This window comes from Microcaecilia unicolor, chromosome 4 (genome assembly GCF_901765095.1).
Source record: "Microcaecilia unicolor chromosome 4, aMicUni1.1, whole genome shotgun sequence".
Classification (NCBI taxonomy): domain Eukaryota; kingdom Metazoa; phylum Chordata; class Amphibia; order Gymnophiona; family Siphonopidae; genus Microcaecilia; species Microcaecilia unicolor.
This window is the reverse complement of record NC_044034.1, coordinates 262,123,484-262,140,104: the sequence shown is the minus strand read 5'-3', so window position 1 is coordinate 262,140,104 and position 16,621 is coordinate 262,123,484. Positions and strand designations below refer to the sequence as shown.

General features: G+C 44.7%; 1 protein-coding gene across 4 annotated transcripts in view; it reads right to left on the bottom strand.

Moving 5' to 3' along the window:
- Positions 1 to 16,621, bottom strand: part of CCDC138 (coiled-coil domain containing 138) — a 152,036-nt gene that overhangs the window by 79,284 nt on the left and 56,131 nt on the right. For all 4 annotated transcript variants that reach the window (XM_030201476.1, XM_030201475.1, XM_030201474.1 and 1 more), the window contains exon 6: positions 9,361 to 9,519. In XM_030201476.1, the coding sequence (XP_030057336.1) occupies positions 9,361 to 9,519 (159 nt within the window). The remainder of the gene's footprint in view (positions 1 to 9,360; positions 9,520 to 16,621) is intronic.

Below are 16,621 nucleotides of genomic sequence, written 5' to 3'. Positions count from 1 at the left end.
GGGTGATGTCATCTGACAGAGCCCAGTGCGGAGGCTGACTAGCTAGAAAGCTCTAGAAGCACCCCACAGTGCATGCACTGATGCCTTCCTGCCCAATGTGCAAATGTGGGTCCTCTAGTCAGGTGAAAAATCAAAAAGCCTATATCTAAAGACAACTCCTAGGGGAGGTGGGAGGGTATGTGAGAATAATCAGCCTGCTGTCCTTGGAGAACACCAGCTAAAGGTAAGTATCTTTGCTCTCTCCGAGGTCAAGCAGGCCTTCATATTCTCACATCTAGGAATGTCTCACTGAAAACAAGAAAGCTAGGATAATTGAGTCTCGAAACATCGAGACTAAAAGCTCAATCAACCTTAAACTATATACACACTAGCTATGTAGGTGCAGCCTGGAACAAAATAAAACAGGGCCTAGGAGGGTGGAGTTGGATTCTAGACACTGAACAAATTCTGCAGAACTGCCTGTCTAAAGTGACTGTAGCATCGGGTGCCCTGATCCAAACAGTAGTGGGAAGAGAATGTGAGGACTGAAGACCACGTTGCAGTCTTGCAAATCTCCTCTATGGAGCCTTATCCCAAGTGGGCTACCGACGTAGTCATGACCCTGACACTGTGAGTCATGAGATGACCCTCAAGAGTCAGCTCAGCCTAGGCATAAGCAAAAGAGATGCAATCTGCTATCCAATTTGAAAGTGTGCGCTTGCAAATGGCCACCCCCAACCTGTTGGGGTCAAAAGAAACGAAAAGCTGGGTGGCTTTAATCCACTCCAGACAGAAGGCTAAGGCTCACTTACAGTCTAAAGTATGCAGTGCACTTTCGCCGGGAAGGGCATGAGGTTTTGGGAAAAATGTTGGCAGAACAACTGACTGGTTAAGATGGAACTCTGACACTACCTTAGGAAGGAACTTAGGGTGTGTGTGGAAGACTACTCTGTTGTGATGACATAGTATGTGGTAGGGGTGCTACCAGGGCCTAGAGCTCACTTACTATGCAAGCTGAAGTGACCGCCACCAGAAACACAACTTTCCAGGTCAAAAACTTCAGATGACAGAAATTCAGAGGCTCAAAAGGAGCTTTCAACAGCTGGGTGAGGATTATGTTGAGATTCCAAGACACACTGGTGGGGGGGGGGGGGGGGGGGGGCTTTGTCAACAACAAATCTCTCATGAAGTGAACAACTAAAGGCTGTAGAGAGAAGGACTTGCCTCCTACACCATGATATGCACCAATTGCACTGAGATGAACCCTTACAAAGTTGGTTTTCAAGCCAGACTCAGAGGTATAGGAGGTATTCAAGCAGTTTTTGTATAGAGCAAGAGAAGGGATCTAAGGCTTTGCCCTCACACCAGACAGCAAACCTCTTCCACTTAAAAGAGTAACACCTCTTAGAGGAATCTTTCCTGGAAGCAATAGGAAAATGTGGGAGAGAGGTTCTGGAAGCCAAATTTAGGCTCTTAGGTAGAAAGCTCAAATCCAGAACCTCTAGGGTAGCATTTTCTGTCTGAAGTGCTACCAGTTCCACGCGCAGAGCCCAAGACAGGCAGAGCTCTGGAGTCTCAATGCATGGATGAGACAATGGTGTATGGAGGAGGGTTTTAGATTTGTTAAGAACTGGGCAACATTCTGGGGAAGGGGGAGTCTATTCCGAAAGGATGGGCTCCACCTTAACCAGGGTGGGACCAGGTTGCTGGCATCGGCATTTAAAAAGGAGATAGAGCAGCTTTTAAACTTGAGACTGGGGTAAGGTCGACAGTCAATCAAAAGAGCATGGATTGGAATAAGGTATCTTTTAAAGATATCACCAAAACAGGGAAGATAGGGTATCCCGATAGTGAGGTTGCAAAAGAGACCGTAGTAGATCAGCTGTCCTTAAATAAAAATAAAAATCAGACAAAAGATTGCAAATTAATACTGTCAAGCACGGAGTATGATGTAAATAGGAACAACAGCCAGCTTGAAATGTCTATATGTGAATGCTAGAAGCCTAAGAAATAAGATGGGAGAGTTAGAATATATTGCACTAAATGAAAAATCAGGCATCTCTGAGACCTGATGGAAGGAGGATAACCAGTAGGACACTGTCATACCGGGGTAAAAATTATATCATAGTGATAGGGTGGATCGAATTGGTGGAGGGATAGAATTGTACGTTTAAGAGGGCCTTGAATCAAACAGATTGAAAATTCTGCAGGAAACAAAACACATCTTGGAATCCCTATGGACTCGATTCCATGTGTAAAGGGGAAAAGGATAGTGACAGAAGTGTACTACCTTCTGCCTGGCCAGAATGAACAGACGGATGTGGAAATGTTATTGGAAATTAGGGAGGCTAACAAACTGGGCAACAAGATAAAAATGGGTAAATGTAACATCAGGATTGCTTTATGGAGCAGCTGGTACAGGAGACAACAAGAGAAGGAAAAATTCTAGACCTAGTCCTTAGTGGAGTGCATGATCTAATGCGGGAGGTAATGGTGATGGGGCCGCTTGACAACAATGATCAGATTTGATATTAGCTTTGGAGTAAGTATAAACAGGAAATTCAATACATTAGCATTTAACTTTCAAAAAGGAGACTATGATAAAATGAGAAGGTGAAAAAAAAACCCCAAACTCAGAGGAGCAGCAGTGAGGGTCAAAAATTTACATCAGGCGTGGATGCTGTTTAAAAATACCATCCTGGAAGCTCAGGCCAAATATATTCCGTGTATTAAAAAAGGAGGGAGGAAGACCAAATGATAGCTGGCATGGATAACAAGTGAGGTGAAGGAAGCTATTAGAGCTAAAAGAAAATCTTTCAGAAAATGGAAGAAGGAACCGACTGAAAATAATAACAGCATAAGGAATGTCAAGTCAAATGCAAAGCGCTGATAAGGAAGGCAAAGAGGGACTTTGCAAAAAAGATTTTCCGGGGAAAAGGAAGCTGTGGCAACCGTGGAGATTAACAGACCATCAAAAATAAGCTAAGTAATACACCATTCATCTTTTGCTTGATTTATGCAGATGAAGAGTTGGTTCATTCAGAGCAGCAACCTACATTAGGAGCAATAAGATCAATGAGGATGTTTTCCCAATATCATTTTTCCTTTGTGACTCTGGGGTGGTTTTTTGCCCATGATGAGGAGTGGATCCTCTTAAGACCAAGTGATAGGTCAACGGGATCAAATGTTGCTTGTGGTATCGTTTTTGGCCCAGGCACCTTGAGGCTTTTTCCCCCCACTACTAACAAGTGATACATAATTTGTTAACACTACATGTGAATACATATTATATACCTATTTGGGTCCCACAGGACACTTACACCCAGGGGTGTATCTGCGTGGGGCCACAGGGGCCTGGGCCCCTGCAGATTTCGCTCTGGCCCCCCTACCACCGTCAACCCTCCCCTCCGTCGCTTACGTTTGCTGGCGGGGGACCCCAACCCCCGCCAGCCAAGATCCGCTTCCTCCTCCGAGTCCTACCTTTAAAATATTTCTTCAGCTGGCGGGGGACTCCAACCCCCGCCAGCCGACCCGAGATCTTCTTTAACTTTCTTCTATCTTCGTCCTCCACGTGGCCGGCGACGTGTTGCTGCTGTTGTGCAAAGCTGAAATCCAGTTTCAGAGTCTGACTGATGTCGTAACGTGCTGCGACATCAGACTCCGAAACTGGATTTCAGCTTTGCACAACAGCAGCAACACATCGCCGGCCACGCGGAGGACGAAGATAGAAGAAAGTTAAAGAAGATCTCGGGTCGGCTGGCGGGGGTTGGAGTCCCCTGCCAGCTGAAGAAATATTTTTAAAGGTAGGACTCGGAGGAGGAAGCAGATCTCGGCTGGCGGGGGTTGGGGTCCCCCGCCAGCAAAAGTAAGCGACGGCGGGGAGGGAGGGTTGGCAGCGGGAAGGGAGGGGGGTGTCCGGCAATGGCGGGGAGGGGGGCGGCGGGGGGGCTAAAATGTGCCCCCTCCCTCTGGCTCTGGCCCCCCCTACCGCCGGAGTCCAGATACGCCCCTGCTTACACCTAATAGTGAAAATTGTAGTGAAACAAATAGAAGCATCTCAGCAGTGCCTACAAGCAGCAAAATTTATTTAAGAAGCAGCTTTAAAAAAATAATTTAAATGGCGCATAATGCCAATAAATGAATTTAAAAAGTGAGGGAACACACAACAGCAAACACTCTGGCTTGCAAAGTTCCTCCTCGCTGATCAACATGAAAACCACCACACATGAACTAGCAGGTTTATATGCTGCATGGCTGAGGTAAAGGTGCCACATTGATATCACTCCAGACGCTTTCAAAATACCATGAAACATTTGTACAAACTCAATATAAAAATGTCTGAAATTAAAATCAGAAGGTTTAATTTTTCAAATATTAAAAATTGTGCTGATTTAAAAATGTTTCCTGAAAAAAAACAGATCAATTCATGTAAAATTCTAAAAACATAAAACTGATTATAACAGTTCATAGAACACCATCTACCTACCTGGAATCACCAATTTTCATTCAAAAACACTACTTTAAAAGCTCAAAGAAGCTCAAAGAAGCTTAAAATTTTATGTGTTCCAGGCAGTCATTTTATATGTATTCCAATTATGACATTGGAATGTGAGGGGCTACAGCCACCCATCTTTACATATTTCAAACACTTCAAGGTCAAAAAGAGTATGTTTAAATGCAATAATCCAAACATTTCAAAAATTTTAAGCTAGAGGCTTTGATCCTTCAAATATTCAAAGTTGTGCTGATTTTAAAACGTTTTATAACCAAACGGATCGATTCATGCATAATTTTGAACACGCAAAACTGAGGGTATTCTATTCATTTTTTATAATTAGTTTCGCATTTTCAAAATGTATTTGTTTTGAAGTAATTTGGTGGTGATGTGTCTTTTAGTTTTTGGATGTCTAACATTTTTTATCTTTATATTTGTATCTATTTTTTGGACTATTGGGATTTTAATTGTGGTTTTTATTAATATATGCTTGTAGACCCCTGACGAAGGAAAAGCTGAAACTTGGCCAAGTTGGGTCCTTCTTCAATAAATCTGTTTTGGTGAACTCATGTCTGCTCCTCATTCCCTGCATCACCGCTTCTATTTGTGCTGCCTACTTGCTGAAAAGGTCAGCAACCTTTTCCACCTTTTGCCCAAAAGGGTTGTCTCCACAGTATCCGCCAACCTCTGCTGAACCACCGGGTCCAAGTCAGAAACAAACAGCCATGAGAATCTGTGCATCACTATATTCTGAGCAGAGATTCCTGATGCTATATCAAAGGTGTCAAAAGCGCCCCTAGTCAGAAACTTACGTCAAGCCTTCTGCTTTTTGACCAATAGGCGTAGTGACTTGAGGCCTGCACCGGTGGGAGAGTATCCGCCAAATCAGACATACTGTGCACCAAGGACCGCAAGTAAAGACTCGTGAAGAGCTGGAATGATTGTATACGTGAGATGAGCATCGAGACCTGGTACATCTTACACCCAAACACAGTGTTGGGGCCTTCCTGCCTGGGGGAGCCTAGGCAAAGTCCCAGGAACTCCTGTAACACGAGCAAGGATTTAACCACCAAAAAGTGATGAGGCAGCTATGGCCTATCAAACCCAGGTGGATTTTGAATCTGATACATGGCATCTTTTTGGGCATAACCGGGATTCCCAATTTTTCACCTGAACATCACATAGGATCTTGTGAAGAAGGACAGTCACAGCCTCTTTAGGAGGAGAGTCTTAGTCTAAAACCTCGAACACCTCAGCCCTGGGCTCATCCTCCATTTCTAACTTAGTAGGGAGGGCAGACGCCATCTCCTTAACAAAAGCAGGGAAGGAAAGACTCGCACATGGAGATCACATCTCTCCTAAGGAGGAAATGGGGTCTGATTGAATTCCATAGGAGGGGAAAAAGAGGGAACCAAAAATCTGGCGCGGCCAGAAGGGCGCAATCAGGATCATGGTTCTGCAGTCTTGCTTGAGTTTCAGCAAAGTCTTCCCTACTAGAGGTATGGGAGGATACGCATATTGAAGGCCTGTCCCCCAATGCAGGAGAAAGGCATCCGACACTAGTCTGTCATGGGCCTGAAGCCTGGAACAGAACTGAGGGACCTTGAGATTGATCTGAGTGGCAAAAAGATCTACCAAGGGGGTGCCCAAGCTTGGAAGATCTTGTGGACTATGCCCATGTTCAGTGACCACTCGTGAGGTTGCATTATCCTGCTCAATCTGTCGGCCAGACTGTTGCTTACACCTGCCAGATAAGTGGCTTGGAGAAACATGCCGTGACGGGAAGCCCAAAGCCACATCTGGACGGCTTCCTGACACAGAGGGTGAGATCCTGTGCCCCCCCCCCCCCCCCCCCCCCCCTGCTTGTTGGTGTAATACATGGCAACCTGATTGTCTGAATCAAAATGATTTGGTTGGACAGCCGGTCTCTGAAAGCCTTTAGAACGTTCCAGATCATTCGCAATTCCAGGAGATTGATCTGAAGACCTGTTTCCTGAAAGGACCAGGCTCCTTGAGTGTGAAGCCCATCTACATGAGCTCCCCACCCCAGGAGGGATGCATCCATCGTCAGCACTTTTTGTGACCGAGGAATTTGGAATGGACGCCCCAAAGTCAGATTGGATCGAATCGCCCACCACTGCAGAGAATTCCGGAAGTCGGTGGACAGTTGGATTACATCCTCTAGACTCCCCGCAGCTTGGTAGCACTGGGAAGCTGCCTGACCACCTGGCAAAAAGGCTCGACCAGCTCCGTAGGGAGTGTATCAACCAAGCTCGACAGTTGCCGTATCGAGACCCGCAAGTGCACGCTCGTGAAGAGCTGGTATGACTGGATCTTGGCTGTGAGCATAGCGGCCTGGTACGTCTTCCTCCAAAAAGAATCAAGAGTTCTACCCTGAGACCTCATCAACCCCGGTTCACTGTGGATCCGACACTGGGATTCAGCTTTTTTCGGGATCATGGGACCAGACAGAGGGGCTGACCAGTTTCGCATAAGGACTTCCTTCAGTACCTTATGTAGAGGAACTGTCACAGTCTCTTTAGGTGGAGAAGAATAATCCAAGGCCTCAAGCATCTCAGTCCTGGGCTCATCCTCAAACTCCACAGGGAAGGGAATAACCGTAGCCATTTCCTGGACAAAAGAGGAAAAGGACAGATTATTCGGTGGAGAGAGTCTCCTTTCTAGCAGAGGGGAAGGATCAGAGGGAATCCCAAAGGACTCATCAGAAGAGAAGTACCTGGGATCCTCATCTGACTCCCATGAACGCTCCTGCTCAGTGTCGGATAAAACCTGAGTTAAGGTGCTTCGACGCCGAGGAATGATGTCCTCTATGGTGATGTTGAGAGGCAGATGCCCGGTCCAACTGCGGTGAAGCTCCCTCCACCGACGTCGAAGGGGAGTCGACCTGGGTGGCAGCCGAAATGGATGCCGCAGTCGGGGACCTCATTGCAGGCAAAGGGCCAGACACCGCTGCAGCAGCAGGTACAGAAGGCGCAAGCACCCCTGACACCGAAGCTGATTGTTGTAGCAGTCCCTCCAGAATTTCTGGAAACAAGGTCCGGATGCGCTCTTCGAGAGCTGCCATTGGAGAAGGCTGCGGGGTCGGTGGAACAGGCGGTGTCAGAATCCGTTGAGTATCGGAAACAGGTACCGGGCTGCTAGGCGACCGATGCATTGGCACCGCCTGTATCGAGGGGAAGCAATCCTCTCGGTGCCTACGTTTCTCGGGTGCCGACTCTCTCGACGCCCCGGAGCTCCCGGTACAGCGTGTCAAAGGAGAACGATGACGGTGCTTCTTTGCCTTCGCTAACACCCATCATCGAGACTCCTTGGTACCGATGAGGACGTGGAATCCTCACGTCTCCTCGGGGCCGGGTCCGACGAAGGTCGGTCTTGGGGGACCTGCATAACAGGAGTCCTCAAGGCAGGTGGAGCCCCACTCGATGCCTCACTGCTCCCAGCCCGAGTTGGTCTCTCAGCAGCCATTACCTTTCCTCCCAACGTCTATGCTCCTTTCGATGCTGCCAACCTCGGTACCGATGTCGAAGGAATGGACTGAGCCCCAAAAAGGTTTTCTCATTGGGCTTCTCGAGATACTTGGGTCTGTTAATTCATATGAAGACGCAGACTACAAGCGGTTCGACTAAGGTCGGGCCCAAGGCACTGGATACACCAGGCATTGGTATCGGTACCTGAGATAGTCCGGTTGCACCGCGTACAACGCTTGAAGCTACCGGATGTCTTTGATGACATGGAAGGAAAAACGGCTTTGGCAAAATCAAACGACGCGATTGTGTCAAAAAACGGAAGGGCACAAAAGGGGAGAAAACCCAACCGCGTGGCCTAAAGGCAGGCCGCGTCGAAAAGAAAGTAAACTTAAAATAAGGAAAAAAATACTAAAAGTATCTACGGGAATAATATATATATAATATATATATGTATATACACACATATATACATACATACACATACATATATATATATACACATACATACATATATATATATATATATATATATATATACATATACATACATATAAATATATATATACATATATATATATACATATACATACATATAAATATATATATACATATATATATATATATATATATATATATATATATACATATATACATACATATTTTTTAGAAAATGACTAAAATAATAAAAGAATAGTTGTCAGACTCTGTTCCTGGGCCAAGAACGAGACGAGCAGAAAAAATCCTGTTACCTCATTGCAGACAAAAAAGAACTGAGGAAGCATGCTCACGCGACGGGCGGGAAGTCGTCCGCGCATGCGCGGTGAATGTGATTCGCGCACTAGAAGACTCTAGCAAAACTTTGTTTTACTTTGCTGGTAAAATGCCGATTCCTGGGCTGACGCGGACATCGACCCACATGTGAGAACAAGCAGCCTGCTTGTCCTTGGAGAATAATCAAGACATGAAACAACAAGGGCATGGATAAGCAAACAGAGGGAGGATTTGCCAAATAGAGCTCTTGCAAGCCGAATCTGATAGAAGGACAAAAAATGGATTTCAGAACAATGGCAGAGATATGACTTTTAAATGTGAGATGATTGTTAATAAATACTCCTAAATGTCACAAGTAGCTGCAGCGGGATTTGAACCAGGCTTTTGTAGTTCTCAGCCTGCTGCTCTATCCCATTAGGCTACTCCGCCACTTCATAAATGCTCCTTGTAGAAAATCTGTTTCAGCATGGCAGGGAATAATGCACATCAGTATAATCATGTACACTGATCAGTTATGAGCAAAATTATGTTAGCACATAATTGCTCAGGGTGTATCTGGGATATCTGGAACTGTCAATCAATGAGGATCCAGAATTTTCCCCATCCATTTTACAAGGAAGACTATACCTCTTTCATGATGCCAAATTTGGCATGGACATCCTCTTCTACTCCTCTTATTTTATTTAAGGTAGTTTGATGTCTCAAAAGCAATGCTTCTCGTTCATTTAATACATGCTCTCGCTTTTTAATTTGTAGGGCATATTCATGGTGTGCTGCACTTTCTTGCTGTATTAGAAACCAAAAGGGGAAAGAAAAATGAATTAAAGACAAGCCATGCTATTTTACAAATTAAATCCAATGTGTCAGTCCTTCCCTACATGGCTAACTTTCTCAAGCATAAAACTCAAAACTATGCACGTGTCATTTACTATTTTACTATGTATGACCATATTCAATGGGAAACAATGTTTTCCCATTGACAGCAGGACTGAGTAAGGAGTACAAGTAATGGGAGATGGATGATGTAATCTTATGGTGCTTGGCCAGAACTACCCTCCCAGAGTTTAGAACCGAGTGTAAGGTTCTGAGCATTTGCAGCCCTTCCCACCTGCAGAGGTCTCCTCTGCACCTTCGTTTCTGCTTTTACCACTCAGCCAAATGGACATGAAACAAAGTTCTTCTATTAAAAGTTACAACTGTCATTTCTTCCAACACTTTTCATCATTTTTGTCTTTCTTCCATGTTTTAAACAGAAAAAAACAGGCTGTGTCACCAAAGTCAGGACTTCATCCTTGTCTGAAGAGCCGCAGAAAAATTTATAACATAGTAGATGACGGCAGAAAAAGACCTGCACAGTCCATCCAGTCTGCCCAACAAGACAACTCATGTGTGCTACTTTTTGTGTATGCCCTACTTTGATTTGTACCTATGCTCTTCAGGGAACAGACCGTGTAAGTCTGCCCAGCACTATCCCCGCCTCCCAACACCAGCTCTGGCACAGACCGTATAAGTCTGCCCAGCACTATCCCAGCCTCCCAACCTCCAGTTCCGCCTCCCACCCTGGCTCTGGCACAGACCGTATAAGTCTGCCCCGCACTATCCCCGCCTCCCAACCTCCAGCCCCGCCTCCCACTACTGGCTCAGCTATCCAATCTCGGTTAAGCTCCTGAGGATAATTTCAATCTGGCTGATATTCAGCACTACGTAACCAGCAAGAAACAGCCGCTTACTGGTTAAATAGTGTTTCAGTGCCTAACTGCTAATATTCAGTGCAAGATAACCGGTTATCTCCTGCTGAATATTCGCAGACAGCGCCGAAAAGATAACTAGCTATATTGTGTGATAACTGGCAAAACTCAGCACTAACTGGCTAAGTTTAGTGGCTAAATCGGATCGCCTAAATAGTAATTGTACCTTTGGCTGCTATAAACTTAGTCAGCCAGCACTGAATATTCACTTAGCCAGTTAATTTTGAGCAGGCAAAAAAAAAAAAAAAAAAACCAACAACCAGATATTCAATGCTGGTCACCAGAAACAGCCTGGCATTGAATATCCATGGTCAGCACTGATTGAGACACATGCTTATGTCACCATGCACACAAAAAGACTGTCTTAATTATCTGTGAGAGTATTTTGAAGCCGAGAAGAAGCTACTCCTAGAAAACTACACAAGAGCCTATGTGCAGAAGACAACTACTCCTGCATAGACCAGTCAAGAATATTCCATGATGAAGTCTTCAACTCTAGGCACAGTGACCTAAGAGATGAGTCACCCAAAAGGGAGATCCCCTTGAGTTATTCACACAGTGCAATTGCTTTTAGAGTGCCTGCAAAAACCTGATGAGAGGCTGTTTGTGTCAACTCCAGCCAAAGCACTGGTGAAGCACAAACAGTCTAGCATAGATACTCCTACAAATGACAGGAGGTGGTTAGAGTCACTCTCTACACAAAACCAACAGTGCAGTGCCAGCACGTCTTCTGCTGAGCCTCCAGCCACTGATGAAGCCATGTTCGGCATAAATTGACCTGTGAAATCCTTTGTACAATGGCCTATGAATCTTCTTCTACATCAATCCAGCTTCCAAAGCATTCTCACTCTTTTCTCCAAAAGATGTTTATGATCTTTGTTAAGGAATATTTCAAAAGTCCATTTGAGGTTCTTTCAATTAGCCTTCTCATGTTACTCTTGCACAGACAGCCACACACTCAGATCCTATTCTTTCATTATTGTCTACTTCAGACTCAAAGCAAGAGTCTCCTCCCTTGCTTCCTTCACCCTGTCTGAACTCACATCATATGTGGAGGGTCCAGTAGATCCTTTAGATATCTAGCTATCCTCTCTAGAAAATGAACAGAAAGGCCCCACAAGAATTCCATCTGACCCTTCACTTCCACAATCAAGCAATAAACCACCATATGAAAAAATTCCAAATCCAGTTTGTCAGCAAAATGGCTTTTTCCTTCAACAGGAAAAGGAACCCAGATCAGAGATCTTGGACCTTCTCAAATACATATAGGCCCCTAAAACAACAATAGCTGTACCTGCATGTGGCATGCTCGACCAACAGTTTTTCATGTAGCAGAATTCACTTTCCATTCAGCTCATTTCTAAACAGTTGGCTATGAAGAATATCCAGGTATAAAAAACCATTTAAAATATAAGCTCATAACCACAGGATAAATACTGAGGAGGGAGGGTTATTACCAAAACATCCTCGACAGGCTCAATCTACGTTATCCTTAAGCCAAAGCAAAGAGGTAAATCTCAGCATAAATAGCTTCTCCACAATCTAGGCAGCAACCTTCTTTTTGAATGCTGTCCAGGGCTCCAGTCTCTACAAAACATTCATCCTACCCTATCTGGAGGAGGGTGAATAGTGGAATGCAGCACAGATCTGTACTGGGACTGTTGCTATTTAACATATTTATAAATGATCTGGAAATCGGAATAACGAGTGAAGTAATTACATTTGCAGATGACACAAAATTATTCAAAGTTGTCAAAACACAGGCGAATTGTGAAAAATTGCAGGAAGAACTTAGGAGACTGAAAGACTGGGCATCCAAAAGGCAGATAAAATTTTATATGGACAAATGCAAAGTAATGCACATTGGGAAGAACAATCCAAATAATAGTTATCTGATGCTGGGGTCTACCTTAGGAGTCAGCACGCAAGAAAAAGATCTAGGTGTCATTGTAGACAATACACTGAAATCTGCCCAGTGTGTGGCGGTGGTGGCCAAAAAAGCAAACAGGATGTTAGGAATTATTAGGAATGGGATGCAAATAAGACCAAGAATATTATAATGCTTCTGTATCACTCCATGTTGTGACCTCACCTTGAGTATTACATTCAATTCAGGTTGCCGTATTTCAAAAACTATATAGTGGAATTAGAAAAGGTTCAAAGAAGAGCGACTAAAATGATAAAGGGGATAGAACTCTTCCCATATAAGGAAAGGCTAAAGAGGTTAGGTCTCTTCAGCTTAGATAGGAGATTGCTAAGGGAGGATATGATTGAGGTCTACAAAATCCTGAATGGAGTAGAACGAGTAAAAGTTAATCAATTTTTTATGTACAAACACCAGGGGACACTCAATGAATTACATGGAAACACTTTTAAAATAAATAGGAGGAAATATTTTGCTCAAAGAATAGTTAAGCTCTGAAACTCGCTGCCAGAGGATGTGGTAACAGCAGTTAGCATATCTGGGTTTAAAAAAGGTTTGCACAGCATGGAATGTTGCTACTAATTGGGTTTCTGCCAGGTACTTGTGACCTTGATTGGCCACTGTTGGAAACAGGATACTGAGCTAGATGCAGCAAAGCAGATCAATAGTCGATACAAACATATTATTATAGAACTTCAAACCAATATAATTTTTTATTTTTTTGTTACATTTGTACCCCGCACTTTTTCCCACTCATGGCAGGCTCAATGCGGCAGGCAATGGAGGGTTAAGTGACTTGCCCAGAGTCACAAGGAGCTGCCTGTGCCTGGAATCAAACTCAGTTCCTCAGGACCAAAGTCCACCACCCTAACCACTAGGCCACTCCTCCACTCCAATCCATGTCTGGATTAGGCTGTATTTCGCCAATAGAAGGGCTGAGTCAGGGGCTAAGTAGTGTACAGAAAGTTCTTCACCACCAATAAATTAATACCCTTTTGAATAGGACACCATAACAATACTGCTGTGTCTTTGTGTGTCTGACAGCTTATTGACAACTGTGTAGCGATTGTGATTTTTTATTTATTTATTTTAATCTGCTATGGTGTCCTAGTCAAAAGAGTATTAATTTTTTGGTGCTGAAGAACTTTCTGTACACCACGTAGCCCCTGACACAGCCCTTCTATGGGCGAAACATGGCCTGTGTCGGGCACTGTATTGGTTTGACGTTCTATAATAAAGATATGTTACTGGTGACAATCCCTCTGTTAAATCTCTATAATGACATGGCAGCTACTGGGGTAATGTCAGATGCCTTGAACATGGCAAAAGTAATAGTGTTATTGAAGCCTGGAAAAGATGGGTCTGAGGTTCGGTCATATAGGCCCATATCTCTATTAAATTGTGATGTCAAAATCTATGATAAGTTCTTGGCCAACAGACTGTCTCGAGTACTGCCAGACTTGATTGCGTCCCACAGGTGGGATTTGTGAAAGGCAGGTAGGTGGGGAGTAATGTTCGGGCGCTCTTGGCATCCCTGGAGATTGTGGAGACGCGGAAAAGGCCTTCCCTGTTGGTCAGTTTCGACGCAGAGAAGGCCTTTGATCGGGTGATTTGGAATTTCATGTTCGCGGTTATGGAAAGAGTCGGAGTGGACGGTTACTTCCGTGCGGCAGTGGGTGCGCTCTACTCTAACCCACAGGCATTCATGTGGGTCAATGGGGAGAAATCGGCACAGTTTCAGATCAGAAGAGGCACCTGGCAGGGGTGTCCATTGTCCCCATTGCTGTTTGTGCTTGCTCTGGACCCATTGATTAGGGAAATTGAGAACCATCCAGAAGTGGAGGGGGTGACATGGGGCACCTCCTCGTTTAAGGTATCCGCGTTCGCGGACGATATATTAGTACATCTAACCCACCCCGGTCGATCGTTGAGAGCTTTGTTGGAATTATTTCAGGAATATGGCGACTTTGCAGGGCTCAAAATTAATTATTCCAAATCTTTGGCGTTGACAGCCCACACAAGTGTGAAGACAGAATGGGGAGCCGGATTCCCACTTAAGTGGGCTTCAGACTTCCTTCCCTATATAGGGGTGAGGGTCTCTATGAGAACGTCCATGTTATACCAGATCAATTTTAATCAGCTGTTGGACAAGTTAAAGGGTCGGTTGAGTTTGTGGGGGACGTTACCGCTTACGTTGCATGGGCGGATACATTTGTTCCGTATGGTTGAATTCCCGAGGTGGCTATATACATTCCAGGTGCTACCCCTGTGGCTTCGGCGTAAAGACTTAAGTCAGCTTTATCGCTACCTGAGGAGGTTTGTGTGGAGAGATACTAAACCGAAACTTCCATTGAACTTACTCATGGGCTCATGGAGGGAGGGAGGGAGGTATGGGACTTCCTAATATCCACAGATATAACCAAGCTTGTCTGCTGCGCCATTTGGGGGACTGGCTAATGGGGAGGCAGGATTATACACCACGGGGTATGGAATATGAGTTTTTTAAACCGTTCCATCCACATTACTTATTGCACTGTGAGAGGAGAGCAATTCCGATAGACATACGTAATAGCGTGCTGTTGGGCCCCTTGCGGGAGGTCTGGAGGGGCTTGAATAGGATATGGGGCTTGGAGGCAGATGTATCAGACTTATTGCCACTGCAGGACAACCCACAATTTGCCCCAGGGTCTGAAAATAAAATATTTCGCAGATGGGCGGATCTGGGGATCACGAGGCTTGAGCTTGTTCTGGATACAAGGGGGAAGATCCTATCATTAGGAGCCTTTGGAGTTGGTATTTGTATGAATCACTTATTTGCATATCATCAATTGGCTCATTACGTACGCTCTCTGAACCAAAGTAAGCTGGAAAGTGGACATGGGCGTAGAATTAGGGCCTTTTTTGGGATGATTCCCGGTGATAGGTTGTCGGTATCGGGCCTGCAGAAAGCTATAGAGGTGCAGGAGGGAAAGAGAGACACGGAGGCTATTCGCCAAAGATGGGGAGTAGATTTGGGACAACCAAATTTGCAGTTAGATTTTCCTAAACTGATAGCACGTATTCCCCAGTTGTCAGTAAATGCAGGCCTTCGGGAGTGTCAATACCGTATAACGCACAGGGCGTATATGGCCAAAAGTCAATTATTCAAATTTGGGGGGGTTGCGGATCCGCTTTGTGTGAAATGTGAGCGGGGGGAGGGTACGCTACTGCATTCTCTTTGGACTTGCTATAAGATTCAGGCATTTTGGAGGCAGATATTTCTTTATCTAGAGTCCTTGGTGAATCTTCGGATTCCATTCTCACCACAGGGGGTATTATTGGATAAGTATGAAGTATTTCGACTTCATGGTAAGGGGACCCAGCAGCTTAGTCGTAAGGCAAGTCTGGTCGGGAAGAAACTCATAATGGGCGCTTGGACGAGTGAGTCCCCACCAGATTTCTGGCATTGGAGGAACAAATTACATGAACTTCTCTTATTGGAACGCAGGGGAGTTGGGTCTTCCCCCAAAAGGCGGAAAGCATTTTTGGCGGTGTGGGAACCCTATATACAATCCTTGTCACATAAAGCTCGCAGTTTAATATTTAACAAGCTCTGAAAGGGAAGATGTGTGTGTGTTGTGCTTTTTTTTTATGTGTTGGCCTTTGGATGGTAAGGTGAATAGATAGGGAGGGTTAGGACACAGGGAATGGGAATATGCATTAATAGTTAGGGATTGGACAGGGTCGTGTGTGGGGGGGGGGTTATTAGTCAGTTACGTAATTAGGGTGGGGTGTCATCAGAGTTCAGGCACTCTGCTAGAGCAGTGATTTCTAAATACTGCAGGGATAGTTGAAGGTTCCACTATTTATGGCTTTTGATGCAGCATTGCAACATAGTTTTTATTCTTGATGGTCATAAATGAATCTCAATACAATGTGTTGAGCGGTGTAAGAGGGACTTTTGGGAGGGGGGAGGAGAATGTTGGGAGAAATGTTTGATGGTAGATTGTACTATTCTGTTAGAGTTGCACACAAATTTGAGCTGTGTATTTTTTATAAATGACCTAGAGATGGGAATAACTAGTGAGGTAATTAAATTCGCCGATGACACAAAATTATTCAGGGTCGTCAAGTCGCAGGAGGAATGTGAACGATTACAGGAGGACCTTGCGAGACTGGGAGATTGGGCGTGCAAGTGGCAGATGAAGTTCAATGTTGACAAGTGCAAAGTGATGCA